We start from the raw sequence: 15,430 nt of genomic DNA on the forward strand, positions 1-15,430 counted from the left end.
AAGTTTAAAAATAAAATTGCCAGTCTCGAAAGCAATACTCTGACTGCGGACCACTGACAAATAGATTTAGAAAATTAACTACTCAGCATAAATCATTCTATTATTATTACTATTACTATTATTATTATTATTATTATTATTATTATTATTAGGGAAAATGACACTTTTTCCCCCTATGTTATATGCATATAGTACTTTTCCCCCCTGTGTTATTAAAGTGGCATTTCCCCCCCCTGAAATGTTAAATTGTCATTGTTACCCTTAAAATAATTATTTCATTTATTTTTCTTCTCCAACAAATTATTATTTATATGTATGGATGATCACGATTCGGTTCGAACCTAACCAAACACTGTAGCAATAATATCGAAATAGTATGGATGGTTCTAGTTACGATTCAGAACCGAAAAATTTAAAATTAAATAATTGTTGAACCGTGAACCGGAACTTAACCACAGTCATATATATTGAAAATAATCAAACACTTATTTTGATAAATCGGTACGGTTCGATTCCAATTTCGATTTTAAACCGCCAATCAAAACTTATGTATTTATTTACTACGTATTTATTTTTATAATTTTATTTCTTATTTAAAAATAGTCTAAATTTAACAATTATTTTATTTTATTTTTTCGGTTCTGAATCGTAACCGTAACCGTCTATACTATTTAAGTTCAATTGCTACAGTGTTCGATTAGGTTCGTATCGAACCGTGATATTCCATACATATTAGTAACAATTGATTGGAGAATAAAAATAAATGAAATAGTTATTTTAAGGACAAAAATGTCAATTTAACATTACAAGGGAGAAAACTACCACTTTTAAAATAACTGAGGGGGAAAAACTGCCACTTTAATAACACAAAGGGGAAAAGTGCTATAAGCATATAACATAGGGGGAAAAAGTGCCATTTTCCCTTATTATTATTAAGTTTGAACTGTAGCCAAAGGCTGTGTGGTCAAGCGGCACCCGGTGTACACTCTCATGTGGAAGGAAGTGGGTTCGAGCCTCAGTGAAGTTATCTGTTCACTCTTTGTGCTTCAGTAGGTTGAGAAGTAACTATGAACAGAATACTACATTGTAACAAAGTCAGTAGAACTTAAAAAAAAAAAAAAAAGTTTGAACTGTACAGTTGCCTTCTCTTTTTTTTTTTTTTTATTTATTTTAATTTTTGCCAAAATACTTGTTTAACACTAGGTTGCAATTCAAACTACGAAGATGCCGTCCGTACACATTCAAATTCAAAGCTAATCCCCATTTTCATTCACATACGGAGAAGTATTATTAACGGTAGCGGCACAGCTGTACATTTGCACATATAACACGTCGCCTTCGTTGGCTCAATTAATATTTTAAACCAATTTTAATACTTATAATCTTAAATTATTTTTTAAAAAGTTTGTGTGACCCACAACCGTATTTCCGCTTTAGATTGTAAGTGAGTCAAATTACTTTATCTTAATTTCGTAAATATTTAAATTGGATAGCTTTCAAAAATAAAAAATAAAAATTGGATCATTTATTGTCAATCACTATATGAAGATATAAAATCAGTAAATCACAAAAAAAAAAAAAGAGTAAATCGCACTAGAAAAATCTCGTGTGACGAGCTTGGCCGGGAGTGTGGTGACAATAATTAAACTTATGACCTTCAATTCAAATATGAGAATCATGTTTCACTCACTCACCTACTCATCGATTTTTGAGTTTTGACTATAAGTGCAAGTGCATGGAGAAATATAAATTTTTTGTCTTGTATCCTTACCCATTTCTCGAATCATACGAATATTTTATCTAAAATCATACAAATATTTTATCATATATTGAAACAGAAATATGAATAACTTATTGAGTGCAAATACAATTGTCATACCTAATTGCCATCATGTTTAGCAAAAGATCGATCAATGACCAATTGGCCACAACCAGCAATCATTCATTGGCTATATAAAAAAAAGTTACAGTAATTATCAATATTTATTAACTATTTGCAAAATATTTCTAAATTATATGGTACAATAATTTCCAAAAGAATATATACATTCTTAATTAGAGATATAGCTAATAAAACTATACAAGTATACAACACAACAACTCAAAACAATTTTTTAAAAAAAAACTATTACAAATAAATAAATAAAATTATAGTGCCTAATTAATTAAAAGGTAGAGTTCTTGCTGATCTATTACAACAAGTATTATCTTGACATGTTAATTTACTGATTATTGCTTTTAATGGATGATCCAATTTTCTCTTTTAAAACGATATTAGGCTATCTATACATCTTTTATTTAGTAGCTAGTGCGGATTCAATCTCATGTATCGTGCCACATAAGATTCATTATTATTATTTTTGTAATTCAAATAAGCTCTTAACGGGTGTAAGATTTTTACTCGTTTTTTCATTGGCATTATTATTTTAGATTATGTTGTATAATTTATTTAAATATCCTCAATGCAAATAAGTAAATAACTAAATACTCCGTAATAATTCTATATATACATGACCATATATTGTTTTATATATGTATAAATATATTATTATTGGTAATAGTATTATGTTTTTTTATTAGTATAGGTGATAAGTGCAACATGGCACCATTTAAATATTGAAAAGTAACATAAAAATAATTCAAATGCACCATCGACCATCAACAATCTTTCTTTGGTTTTTTAGGAGATTTTGGTGATGTGTGGATGAGAGAGGGAAGATGTGAAAAAAAAAAAAAAAAAAAAAAGAGTTAAGTTTATCTAGTGTTGTAAAAATCACCCTAAGCGACCACCTAGGCGCTAAATGTCCCTAGGTCGAGTGGATTTTACTCCTAGGCACCTTTTAGTCGGCCGGCTAACTATGCGCCCGACTCAATCAACTCGATGCTGAACTCGGGCGAGTTTAAACCCAACTCAGCCAATTTTTTCTAAGAATTTAGGTGACTACACTTTATTATTATTATTGTTATTTTACTCGGCCGCTCTACTAGTGCCTAGGCCTTCTACAACCTTAGGTTTATCTGCTAAGCAAAGTCACTCGTGGGTGCGTTAGGGTGGTTGTATGTCAACTGACATCTACTTTAAAATTTCTAATTGTTTTATTTGTTTTGTTTCTCTTCATTTCAACTCTTACAAATCAGACAAAAAAAAAAAAAAGAACCTTCAAATTTTAATTTTACCATTGATCTTGCTCTAAAAAAAGACGCATTACCTCCAATTACAACGTCAACTCCAAAATTTTTCATAATGGTAAAATAAGATCACCGAAATAATTATATAACTTTAAAAAAAATCGTATAATATTATTATGATCACATTATTTATGTAACATTACATAATTTAAATTAAAAGCATCATAAGTACATATGCACGAGAAGATTATATATATACTTATAAAAATAAAATATTATTTTCCTTTGCAGTCAAAAGCATGAGTGTGAGTTTGAACGTTGGGGGTAGCATGGACCAGAATAGCACGCTCCTCTTGTTTGTTTTCAAGTGCATGCATAATCTATCCACTTCATTATTTTTTTAATTAATTAATTTTTCAATTCCTCTCACAACGTGATCCTTATACTTTACTCTATCCGGATATTAATAAATTCATTCAAAACTGTAATTTGCTCATTCTCATTATCTATCTTTACTACAAACTATTAATACTAACGACTGGTCAAAATAATTACTGCAATCAGTCCCGGCCCATAACATTATTTTCTTTTATGTATAATTGTAAATGTTTAACTATTCAATATAGATTTTCTTTCATAAATAATTGTTGTAAATGTTTAACTCTAAATTTATATTTGTTCTTCTCTTCAAAAAAAAAAAAAAGAAAAAAAGAAAAAAGAAAAGAAATCAACATTTTGATCACTCAATTGGTTTCTAAATGTCAATGTTGTTCCTAGTTTTCAATTTCAACCAATTTGATTTTTGAATTATTTAAAAATTTGTCAATTAAACTCTTTTAAAATTGACGAAATTAATTGACGAAATTGGGTTTGTAATGCAGCACTGTAGCTGTGTTTCAATTGACGAAATTTTATATTTGTTCCTGAAAGAGTTTAACCCTTTTAAACCCTTTTAGGACCAAATTGACGAAATTTTAAAAATGTAAAAATTAACAATTTGGTTCCTGAAAGAGTTTGATTGACGAAATTTTAAACAATTCGAAGATCAAATTGATTGAAATTGAAAATTATTGACTACATTAACAGTTGAGAAACAATTGAGGAACCGAAATGTTGATTAACTCAAAAAAAAAAAAACCTTTATTAATTTGGATGACAAACTTTATGCCTTTCACATACAAGTAAGAAAAGGGAAAGTTAGATAATTGTATATTCTTAATTATTATATGAAAAAAAAAAAACAACGTTAAATTTTGTTGTATGTGTACTTGAATTGTTAAAAAGTATTAGAGGAATTGTAAAATTTCATAAATTTAACGTTCATTGATTTATGTATTTGACTATTTTATTGTCGTTTCGTTTATACAATTTCTTAAAACAATTACTTTTTATCTCAAAAAAAAAATTATCATTATTTTAAAAATTGAAATGTCCCATAATTATCATTCTCATCAATATAATAACATTGATTACCTCATTATTCTAAATATTCTTTAAAAATACTCTACTTTTATTATAAGGCAATGCATTTATTATTGGCAAAAACATAAATACATTGCTAAATCAATACATTAAATATTTTCTTTTAAATCCCTGTGTTCAGTCAAAATTTGAACATAAATATAATATGTGCAGTCCAACTATCAGCTTAGGCTTTTAGTTGAGATGGAGCACATGCTTTAATTTGGTATCAGAGTCATGCAAAAAGTCATGAGTTCGAATCTCTTCCACGTGACAGCTTAGGCTTTTAGTTGAGATGGAGCACATGCTTAACCCTACGTGTTCGATATTTGATCCTTTAAAGGCATTTATTAAAACAATTCATTATACATTAACATTTTTTAAATATTAAGTATCAACTGAAATTATTAAGACGTGTATTATTGTACTAATAAAGTAAAAACATTAAACACAATTCATAAACACTCACAATATATGATAGAATTTATGCAAACACAGCCTTAACGTGTTACTCATCAAACCCTAAAAACAACCTAAAATACCACATGAACCTTCCCATTTGACTCTGAAATCAATAAAATTGTTTCAACACTGAAAATGATCCATAGGAGACACCAAATGCAATAAGAACCCTACCAAACAAGGCCCCATATAGTGGGCAAGTTAGTAGCGGATCTCTCCATATATCATCACTGAATGAATGAATCTAAAAGGCAAATCACCATTACTATTAATTCTAATATTGTTTAGAAATTAATTAAGGATGTCATTAAATGACACAGGTATTTAGTAAAAACCTTAATCCGAATTAGGAAGTTGGTAAAACACTTGAAAAGGAAAAAATAAAATATTTCTAAAAAAAAAAGGGAAAATAAAATATGCTGTCATCCATAATTTGAATGCAACGTCTCCTAAACAGACACAACCACATGGCAGAAATAAGTGACCGTTGCCGCGAACCGTAGTCTTCTTTTACGAGATCGCATCCATGATCCAACGGCCAAATTTCCATAACTAGCCGTTTGGTTTGAATAAAGACCCTCTGCTCTACCCCCTCGGTTTGTAAGCCTATCCAGCAGACAAAGCCCCTTCAATCTCTCCCTCTATCTCTCTTTCCTCTTTCCCCTTTGGGGTTTTTGGCAGACAGAGTATTCTCTTCTCTTTCTTCTTCTCGGGTCCTTTAACTAAGCTCTCTCTAAGAGTTGGATCTTGGAGAGAAGGAGGAGGAGAGAGAGAGCTTTGTTTTCTTGGGTTGTTGTTCTTTGTTGATGGGTTCTGAAATCAGGATGGATCAAGAGAACATGATTGCATCTGATGAGAACAATGTTGCTTTGATGAAACCAACTAATGCTCAAGGTAAATGCCGGTTGAGAAGATGTGGGGTAGTAGCAAAAGATTGAATCTTTTTTTTTTCTTGTTTTTCTTTTTGAGATTCAAATTCATAAAAATGAAGTCTTTCTTAAAAGGGACTTGAGAATTCAAAATTCAATTTTTTTTCTTCTTTTCTTTTCTGAATTTGAACCTGAATCTGTGGCATAAAGGATCAGATTTTGAAATGTTTTGTCTTGGTTGGTATCATGTGTTTATATCTTTCTGAATTTGGTTTTCTGTATGGGCATATGAAAGGTGGGGGAGAAATGGGTGGAAGGAAGTTTGGGATGGAGATCAGGCACAACAGGAGAGCACTGGGAGTGATAAACCAGAATTTAGGAGCCCATCCATGCCCATTTGTTGTTACCAAAAGAGGATTATCAGAGTAATTCTAATCTCAAATCTTAAGATTTCTTTTTGGCCTTTTTTTTTTCATCTCTTATCTCTGTACAAAACTGATGTCTTGAGAACACTTTTCTTGTGTCCAGAACTACTATTGGGGTCTGCAATAACAATCCTCCTGTACCATCTCATAGGCCCATCACAAGGTCAGCTAAGAAGTTCTGAAGATTTCTTCTAAAAGTTTTTTTTTTATCTATGGTTCTTTAATTTTAGCCTGATTATTCAAATTTCATTTTAAAATAAAGGAAATTTGCTGCCCAAATTGCTACCTCACAGCAACACTATCATGAGGTATTGTACTGTGAATTCCCATTTAATTTAAAAAAAAAAAACAAGAAGTTTTTGAAAATAAAAAATGATCTCACTGAAAATGGCTCTCAATGATGTTGAACAGGAAACCAAGAAACCAAAGATTGCAGCTGAAGAAGAATTCACAGTATGGGAGGATGTTCCCCTTCATGAAGTGGGTAAAGACCAGGCTGTTCCCATGGCTTTGGAACAGGCAGAACATGAAAAATCTCACATGGTAATAATCTAAAACCTGTTTCTAATTAAGTAATATAATATTTAATTTGAAGCCTATATGAACAAACTGAAAATTTTCCATTTGTTGTTTTTTGCAGGAGGTTGAAATGGAGGATATATTTGAGGAAACTATAGTAGACATTGACAGTGGTGATGAGAAGAACCCACTTGCAGTTGTGGACTATGTGGGTGATATCTATGCCTACTACAAAAAAGTTGAGGTACCCAAATTAACATTATAGAAACAATTTCTTTTAATGTTATAAACAGTTGTAATGGATCAATCATTTGTGGTGTTTTCAAATCTGTGGTGTTTTCAAATCATTTGTTGTTTAAAAAGAAGTATAATTTAAAGATTAGTCTTTTGTGGGTATATTGGATTTCAAAGTTAGACATTTGGGATCTTATTAGGTAAAAAGAATACTTTAAAAGATGCTTTTTTGAATTCAAAAAATCTAAGCAGTACAAAATGGCCTTTTATGAATGGGTTAGATCTGAGGTTAAGTAATTCTTACAAGAAGACTTTCCCTAAGGTCAATGTTTTCCTGTTTTTTTTTGGGTCAAGTGAACACTGTTAGCAGTAAAACATGTTCTGTTTTACCAGAAGTGGGCTGTCATTTTTTAAATTTATTTAATCATAAATTAAATATAAAATGATATAGCTAATAATTTGGGTTTCTAATGCAGCATTGTAGCTGTGTTTCACCAGACTATATGGCTCAGCAGTTTGACATCAATGAGAGGATGAGGGCTATTCTGATTGACTGGTTGATTGAGGTAAAAGAAAAATGGGATTTTGGGATTTTATTTTTATTTTATAAATAGTGGAATTGGGACATTAATTGGTGATGATGAAACAGGTGCACCACAAGTTTGAACTAAGGGAAGAGACATTATTTCTGACAGTTAACCTAATCGATAGGTTTCTAGAGAAGCAGTCTGTTGTGAGGAAGAAGTTGCAGCTCGTTGGACTGGTTGCAATGTTGTTGGCGTGCAAGTACGAGGAGGTTTCTGTTCCTGTCGTCGATGATTTGGTGTTCATTTCAGACAAGGCTTACACAAGGAAAGAAGTGCTAGAAATGGTAAGAGCACCAGTTTCAATTTTCTTGAAATTGCCCACAAAATACAAAATTCTCAACACCACCATGCCCCCCTACCCCACAAAATAGTAAAGAGGTGGTGACTCAGCGACCATTAGGTGGGAGGACAAAATGCAAAACCAACTGAGAACCACCATGGCCCCACAAAATAGGGGTGTGGTGGCTTCAGTGGCCATTAGGTGAGAGGGCCAGTGTCCTTGTTACACATATTGTGTGTTGCACTCCTACACTGGAATTGTCAGGATCGCAGAACCAATTGAGTTGCTCGGGAGAGTAGTTTTTTCTTGAACTATTGATCGAATAATGATGGTGATTTTGGTTGCAGGAGAGTTTGATGCTGAACACGTTGCAGTTCAACATGTCAATCCCGACTCCATATGTGTTCATGAAGAGGTTCCTCAAGGCGGCTCAATCCGACAAGAAGCTCGAGCTCATGTCCTTCTTCTTGATCGAGCTTTGCCTGGTGGAGTACGAGATGCTCAAGTTCCCGCCTTCCTTTCTGGCGGCGGCCGCCATCTACTCCGCCCAGTGCACGCTCTACGGCGTTAGCCAATGGAGCAAGACCTGCGAGTGGCACACCGGCTACACAGAACACCAACTTCTGTAAGAACACTTTTAACTTGTCTGCTGCATATCTGCAGACTTTTTGCCATCCATTTTCTGATCCTTTAAGGTTGTTTTCTTGTTGTTTTCCAGGGAAAGCTCGAGAAAGATGGTGGGGTTCCACCAGAAAGCGGCCACGGGAAAACTTACAGGAGTACATAGGAAGTACAACACATCAAAATATGGGTATGCTGCAAAATGTGAAGCGGCTAGTTTTCTTCTTGTACAGACCCAATAACAACAGACAGAGGGAGATTCAGGGGGGGCATGTACAGTGCACTCTAACTATACATGACTTTCTATATTGATGATATTATTGGGGAGGCTTTCTGGGGTTAATGCCTGCTAATTTACAAGAATAAATTGTTAGCAACTATCTGTTGCCCCGGGGGAGGGGGGATTTGATCATCTGATTTTTATTGTTAGAAGAAGAGAGGGGGTTGTGTTGTTTGCAATTGCAAAACAACCATGATCATTTTTAGTTGTTATTTGGAACAGATCTCTTTAATTGTATTTCTGCATATTTTCTTCTTTTAATAATCAAAGAAACAGCAGAAAGCACTGTTTTGCTATAGATTTGGGGTTTTGACTGAAATGCACAGGCAGATTTCACAAGGGAAGAATTTATCCCCAAAAAGCCACCTTATTCATTGTTCTTCCATTCAAGAGAATAAGAGAGCATTACCCGTAGGGTGTTCTTAGAGAGAAGCACAGATGGACCAAAAGCCAAAAGTCCTTTAATTGAAAGACTAATGTCACTGGACTCGTTTTCACCTAATGATGTCTCGTGCGGCAGTAAAGGATGAGATGACTACGAAAGAAGGTTAGACAAGAACTTCGATGCTAAAGGAAATACATGAGCTTTATAGAGAAATTGAATGCCTCGAATCTTTGATGCTTACAAATGAGGGCCCCTTGTGGGGTATTTATACCCAATTGCTTCTTTTAGAATACTCTAAAATTATTTATAACATGTGAGGATTCCGTAGAGTTCATCTTCTAGCTAGTATGTACAGACCCAATAACAGACAGAGGGAGATCCAGGGGGCATGTACAGTGCACTCTAACTATACATGACTTTCTATAATGATGATATTATTGGGGGGTGTGGTATACAGCTTTCTGGGGTAATGCCTGCTAATTTACAAGAATAATTTGCTTAGCAACTATCTGTTGCCCCGGGGGAGGGGGGATTTGATCATCTGATTTTTAGGGCTCGTTTGGTTCGCGGAAAATATTTGAAGGGAAGTGGAAGTGAAATTCCGTGGAAAAGTAGTTACTAGGAAAATAAATTATGTTGTTTGGTTGGTGGAAAAGAAGTTGCTGGGAAGATAAATTCTGTTGTTTGGTTGGATTTAATATGGTAAGGAATAATGTGTATAAAGACCTATATGCCCCTACAAATTAATAAAAGTAATAATAATTAGAAAATAACACAAAGGGTAAATTTGTCCAATCATACCAATTTTTCTTCCCATCCTCCATGGACCAAGGATTTTGTTTTCCTCAAATTTGAGAAATTCATTTTCCTCTACTTTAAGGAAAACAACTTCCATGGAAAAATTTTTCCACCCAACCAAACATACCCTAGTGTTAGAAGAAGAGAAGAGGGGGTTGTGTGTTTGCAATTGCAAAACAACCATGATCATTTTTAGTTGTTATTTGGAACAGATCTCTTTATTGTATTTCTGCATATTTTCTTCTTCTTTTAATTATTCAAAGAAACAGCAGAATTTATTCATTTTTCTTGAATATCCATGATCATTTTTAGTTGTTATTTGGAACAGATCTCTTTATTGTATTTCTGCATATTTTCTTCTTCTTTTAATAATCAAAGAAACAGCAGAATTTATTCATTTTTCTTGAATTTCCATGCAAGCACTGTTTTGCTATATATTTTGGGATTTTGACTGAAATGGGCATGCAGATTTCAGGAGAAATGGACCAACAAGTAACTTTTAAAATTTGGACAAAAAGATGATTTGGAACTTGAGTTTCTACTTTCTAGTAAAAAATGACAAGTCTTGGCTTGACTTGCCTCCATTCTCATATGTATTATTGTACATGACAAATGAAAGAAAGTGAGTGCATTTATCAAAAAAATAATAAAATTAAAGCTCTACTCCAATATTCCTAATTTCAAGGATGACCATGACGTAGAAACCCTTGGAGCTAAGGATTAAGCCTTTAAGCAAAGAATGACCATGGCGAAAGCCTTAAAGTTCTCCACAATGAAGAGGGCTGCAAGTACAAACCTCATTATGATGATTACTTTGCTCATGATTTTAACGTTAAGAATGGAGGCCAACGAGTTGCCATGCTTCTCAGTTCTCAAGGTATATACTCAAGTTTTTTCAATAGGATTTTTCTAATCCCTTTCATTGTTAAAAATTACTATCATTAGAGATTTTTATGTGAGAATTTAATTTTTTAAGATTTTTATTATAGTTTTAGATTTAGTTGTTTATATTGCCTTTTCAGCGAGTGGTATCATTAGCCACAATTGGATACTACTTAAATTTTAATATTAAATTAGAGCAATATCCTTCAACCAAACTTTTAGGTACGTAATGACCATCTAGTGTCTTGGTGTTTTTTTCAATGGTCTTTGTTTTGACATTTCCGTGTTCTCCGTTATCATAATACTTTTCAAGGATAATGAGTTTTTCACGGATTTTGAGATAATTTTGACATTGCTGACCAGTAGATTTTGTTTGCTACTAGTTAATGATGAGTTGGGTACATATTATGTTATTTGCAAGCTTTTTGCTTCCATATGCTTTAGCTTGAGGGGTATGTTAAAAATTACTATTAGAGATTTTTATGATGTAGAATTTAGTTGGTTGAGACCCTTTAGATTAAAGGGCTCGACCATTACCGACCCGTTCCAAACATAAACAACAACTCTTCAACCAAACAGATTTAAATACATGCTTCAGTTTTAACCAAATACAAAAATCTAACATTCCTACCAATTTGACATTTCCTAAGATAATATGACATTCCATGAACCAAACGACCGCTTACGGAAAAGGAACATCCCCCTATAGCGTAGGAAGGTAAGACTTGCATAACATTTTTCAAAAGAACATCTCTCCTGAAAGAAATCTATGTCTCCAATTTTAAATACAGGTGGGATGGATATTTAATATCCACAACCCGATTGTCATTACTTGCCTTCAAGAGGATAACCGGTCTGATTCGGCCTCAACAACACGACGATTTGGTTTCAGGTTGACAATTTGGTTGGGTTTTTCGAATTATGCACAACCCTACTCATTTTATTTATCTCATTTTACTTGTCATGTTTAATATTCATTAATCAAACTAATTATTTGTTTCTTACTTAACTTCATTAGTATTTTTTTAAAATAATTTTTAAATTTAGTTTGTTGTATTTAAAAGTACTTTTAAATATATATATTAATTTTAAACTTAATATTATAAAAAATTGACTTGTAAATAACTCATTAATCGAATCAGCCATATAAAAGAGAATGAAGTGAGTATTATTATTTAGTATTAACAAATAAAATTAAAAAAAAAAATGAAGAGAATTTATTTTCTTTGTAAAGTTGCCAAGCTGGCATGAAATTTCAAACGTATAAATACCCTAAAACCTCTTGCAAGTTGCAATATTGGATCTCCATTAAAGAATATTCACATTCTCCAAACTTAGGTAGAAGTAGAAGAAGCTTAAACATGGCCGCCATGTCCGCCGCTACCCTGAAAACACCCACCTATCACCACCACCACCACCTGAATTCCGTTACACATATCGCCACCTTCCCCCACACCGTTTCCCCTCTCTCCACCACCAAATCCATTTCCATCACCTGCAACTCGGCAGCCAATGCCGCCGCCGCGCCGGTCCAAACTCCGCCGCCGACCGCCGTCACCTCAGATCGCGTCTTCAACTTCGCGGCGGGTCCCGCCACTCTTCCCGTGAACGTCCTCGAGAAGGCCCAGGCGGAGCTCGTGGACTGGCGCGGCTGCGGCATGTCAGTCATGGAGATGAGCCACCGCGGGAAGGAGTTCCTTTCCATCATCCAGAAAGCCGAGGCGGATCTGCGGGCTCTCCTCGGCGTCCCCGAGGATTACGCCGTCCTCTTCCTCCAGGGCGGCGCCACCACCCAATTCGCCGCCGTGCCGCTCAACATCTGCGCCCCTGACGACGCCGTCGATTACATCGTCACCGGCTCGTGGGGAGACAAGGCCTACAAGGAAGCAGTGAAGTACTGCAAGCCCAACGTGATCTGGAGCGGAAAATCGGAGAAATACACCAAGATCCCCACCTTCGACTCGCTGGAACAAACCCCGCACGCCAAGTGTTTGCATATATGCGCCAATGAGACTATTCACGGTGTTGAATTCAAAAATTACCCAACCCCCAAAAATCCAAACGCCGTTTTAATTGCCGACATGTCATCCAATTTTTGCTCCAAGCCCGTGGACATTTCCAAATTCGGGATCATCTACGCCGGAGCCCAGAAAAACGTTGGCCCTTCAGGCGTCACCATTGTAATAATCCGTAAAGATTTGATCGGAAATGCACAGCCAGTTACTCCTGTAATGCTGGACTACAAGATCCACGCGGATAACAATTCGCTGTATAACACTCCCCCTTGTTATGGGATTTACATGTGCGGCCTAGTTTTTGAAGATCTGTTGGCTCAGGGTGGATTGGGGGAGGTGGAGAAGAAGAACAAGAAGAAAGCTGAGATTTTGTACCAGACTATAGATTCTAGCAATGGGTTCTACAGGTGCCCAGTTGAGAAGTCTGTAAGGTCATTGATGAATGTGCCCTTTACACTGGCAAAATCTGAGTTGGAAGCTGAGTTTATAAAGGAGGCTGCTGCAGAGAAGATGGTGCAGCTCAAAGGGCATAGGTCAGTAGGAGGGATGAGAGCTTCAATCTACAATGCTATGCCCTTGGCTGGAGTGGAAAAGCTGGTTGCTTTCATGCAGGATTTCCAGGCAAGGCATGGTTGAGGTCTTGTTTAATACTGCCATGAACTATTTGGTTTAAGCTTTAAAGTTACTTTTTCTTTACATTGCCTATCATAAATCTGCTTTATGCTTTACCTCTATGATTCTACTTGTCTATATGGGTAGAGTTTGACAGCTTTGGGAAGATGGTTGATGACTTGATGCTAAGCAATGCAATTTGCTTAGCTTATCTGTTCTTGTTTTCTATGTAAGAGTTTTGAAATGTGAGCAGCCTTATAAAAGAAAAGGCATTCCCCTTTTTTGTTCATTTGGTTTTCATTCTTGCCCTTGGGTTCTTGAATTGTTTATTGGAAAGTTACAAATAAATGGCACAATGGCTTAGAGTACTCAAAATATGATTCATTGGTTTGCCCCGGGTAGCTCAAGTGGTAGATCAGTCAACATTTAGTCGGTAACCTCTGTTAAGAAGTAAATTGTCTACAAGAAGGTTACTGAACTGCAAGAATCTGTGACAGGGTTCCCACTGTCGTGTTTCTTTCAAGTTTCATGGACTGTAAATTTTATTAGCACTTTGTCCCACAAAAGACAAAATTCTCTCGACAAGATAATGAAGGGGTAAATCACGGTGACTCAGCGGCCCATTAGGTTAAAGGACCAATGTCTCGTGCCCAGAAGGACTCCACCACATTAGCTGCAACTTCCAGAGCTTATTCTTGTGTCTTTGCTCACAATCTATTATTTACAAATCAATTAAGCTTCCCATGTGGGTTTTATTAGCTATCTTACTTCAAGTTGTTGGTGATGTTGACCAAATCAACTAGGTTAAGTATAAAATTGTTGAAATCTTGTGTGATATTTTCTTGATAATGATCAAGAACAAGCAGCATGCAACCTATATGGGTTTAGCTGAGCGAATGTGTTTATCATTGACCAACCATCTCTATTAGATGCAGACAGTGACAATTCCTTTTTTTTTTCAGCAAATAATGAAATAAATTTGTGCCCATTTAAATATTTTCTAGATCTCACACTGTAGCTAGCCAAGACAAGAACTGAATTATGACTTGACATTTAGAGCACCACCATCAATGGTGCTTGGAGAGAATAATGTCAGATATATGTCAACTTGACAAGAGAGAAGGGAAGAAAGAGAATGGAAAGGGAGCTTCTGCAAGTTAGGGGTGAATGACATAGTAAACGGCTCCAAAAACTGACACAAGCTTCTCCTGCTGGTCGCGTTATGCGCACAGCAGGTGCGCCTGACAGACAGACTTTTTAATTTTTTTTTTTTGTTTTAAATTAGTTTTGTTTTTTTTTCCCTTCCTTCCCATTTTCTCTTTCTTACTCACACTTACAAAAACTCTTCAAAAATCGCAAATAAACTCCATTGATAAGGATGCTCTTAGTTTTTGAATAGTGATTCAGATCTCTTTTAATTCAAGTTGCATGTGTAGAATTTGATAGCATTGGAGAATGGGGATATACAAAAACTTGTGTAAAATTGTTTCGCAGATGAAATCCATCTCACAGATTTAAAAATGAGTTTGGAAAAAAAAAAGAATTTAATTTTTAAAAGAATTATCTTTTGACTTAAAAGTAATAAGTTTTATTTTAAAATCGCTTTAAAATATTAATTTTTGGCTTGAAAGTGATAGGTTTTACTTTAAATATGTTATGTGTCGCTTCTTCATAAGTATTTAGTTTTCAATTAGAAACTTAATAGCTATTACTAAAAATAATTTCAATTTTTATGTTGGAAATTGATAAGTTTTACTTGTTGATTATTAATAAGTATAATTGTGTTTTTAGCCCGAGTTTCTTATGCTTAAGCTTAATGATAGTCTACAAGCTACTATTAGAATGGTGTTTTGGCTCTCTTTGAATACCTC

At 34.5% G+C, this 15,430-nt stretch overlaps 2 protein-coding genes across 2 annotated transcripts; both read left to right on the plus strand.

Moving 5' to 3' along the window:
* Nucleotides 1-5,634: 5,634 nt before the first annotated feature.
* Nucleotides 5,635-9,165, plus strand: LOC116012417 (G2/mitotic-specific cyclin-2-like). Its single transcript, XM_031251949.1, has 10 exons — nt 5,635-5,946; nt 6,217-6,346; nt 6,450-6,509; nt 6,609-6,654; nt 6,758-6,889; nt 6,987-7,109; nt 7,576-7,665; nt 7,749-7,970; nt 8,314-8,591; nt 8,685-9,165. Exons 1-10 carry the CDS (start codon nt 5,859-5,861, stop codon nt 8,827-8,829), a joined length of 1,314 nt encoding a protein of 437 aa, XP_031107809.1. The 5' UTR covers nt 5,635-5,858; the 3' UTR covers nt 8,830-9,165.
* Nucleotides 9,166-12,238: 3,073 nt separating this feature from the next.
* On the plus strand, nt 12,239-13,848 carry LOC116014460 (phosphoserine aminotransferase 2, chloroplastic-like). The gene has a single exon (XM_031254521.1). The coding sequence runs from the start codon at nt 12,294-12,296 to the stop codon at nt 13,581-13,583; it is 1,290 nt and encodes a 429-aa protein (XP_031110381.1). The 5' UTR covers nt 12,239-12,293; the 3' UTR covers nt 13,584-13,848.
* The last annotated feature ends 1,582 nt before the right edge of the window (nt 13,849-15,430 follow it).

The sequence above is a fragment of the Ipomoea triloba genome, chromosome 3 (assembly GCF_003576645.1).
Source record: "Ipomoea triloba cultivar NCNSP0323 chromosome 3, ASM357664v1".
NCBI lineage: Eukaryota > Viridiplantae > Streptophyta > Magnoliopsida > Solanales > Convolvulaceae > Ipomoea > Ipomoea triloba.

Coding starts and splice junctions, on each gene's coding strand:
- LOC116012417 (XM_031251949.1), top strand. CDS start 5,859: ATGGGTTCTGAAATCAGGATGGATCAAGAGAACATGATTGCATCTGAT. Junction 6,890..6,986: donor AACATGAAAAATCTCACATG/GTAATAATCTAA, acceptor TGTTTTTTGCAG/GAGGTTGAAATGGAGGATAT. Junction 8,592..8,684: donor TACACAGAACACCAACTTCT/GTAAGAACACTT, acceptor GTTGTTTTCCAG/GGAAAGCTCGAGAAAGATGG.
- LOC116014460 (XM_031254521.1), top strand. CDS start 12,294: ATGGCCGCCATGTCCGCCGCTACCCTGAAAACACCCACCTATCACCAC.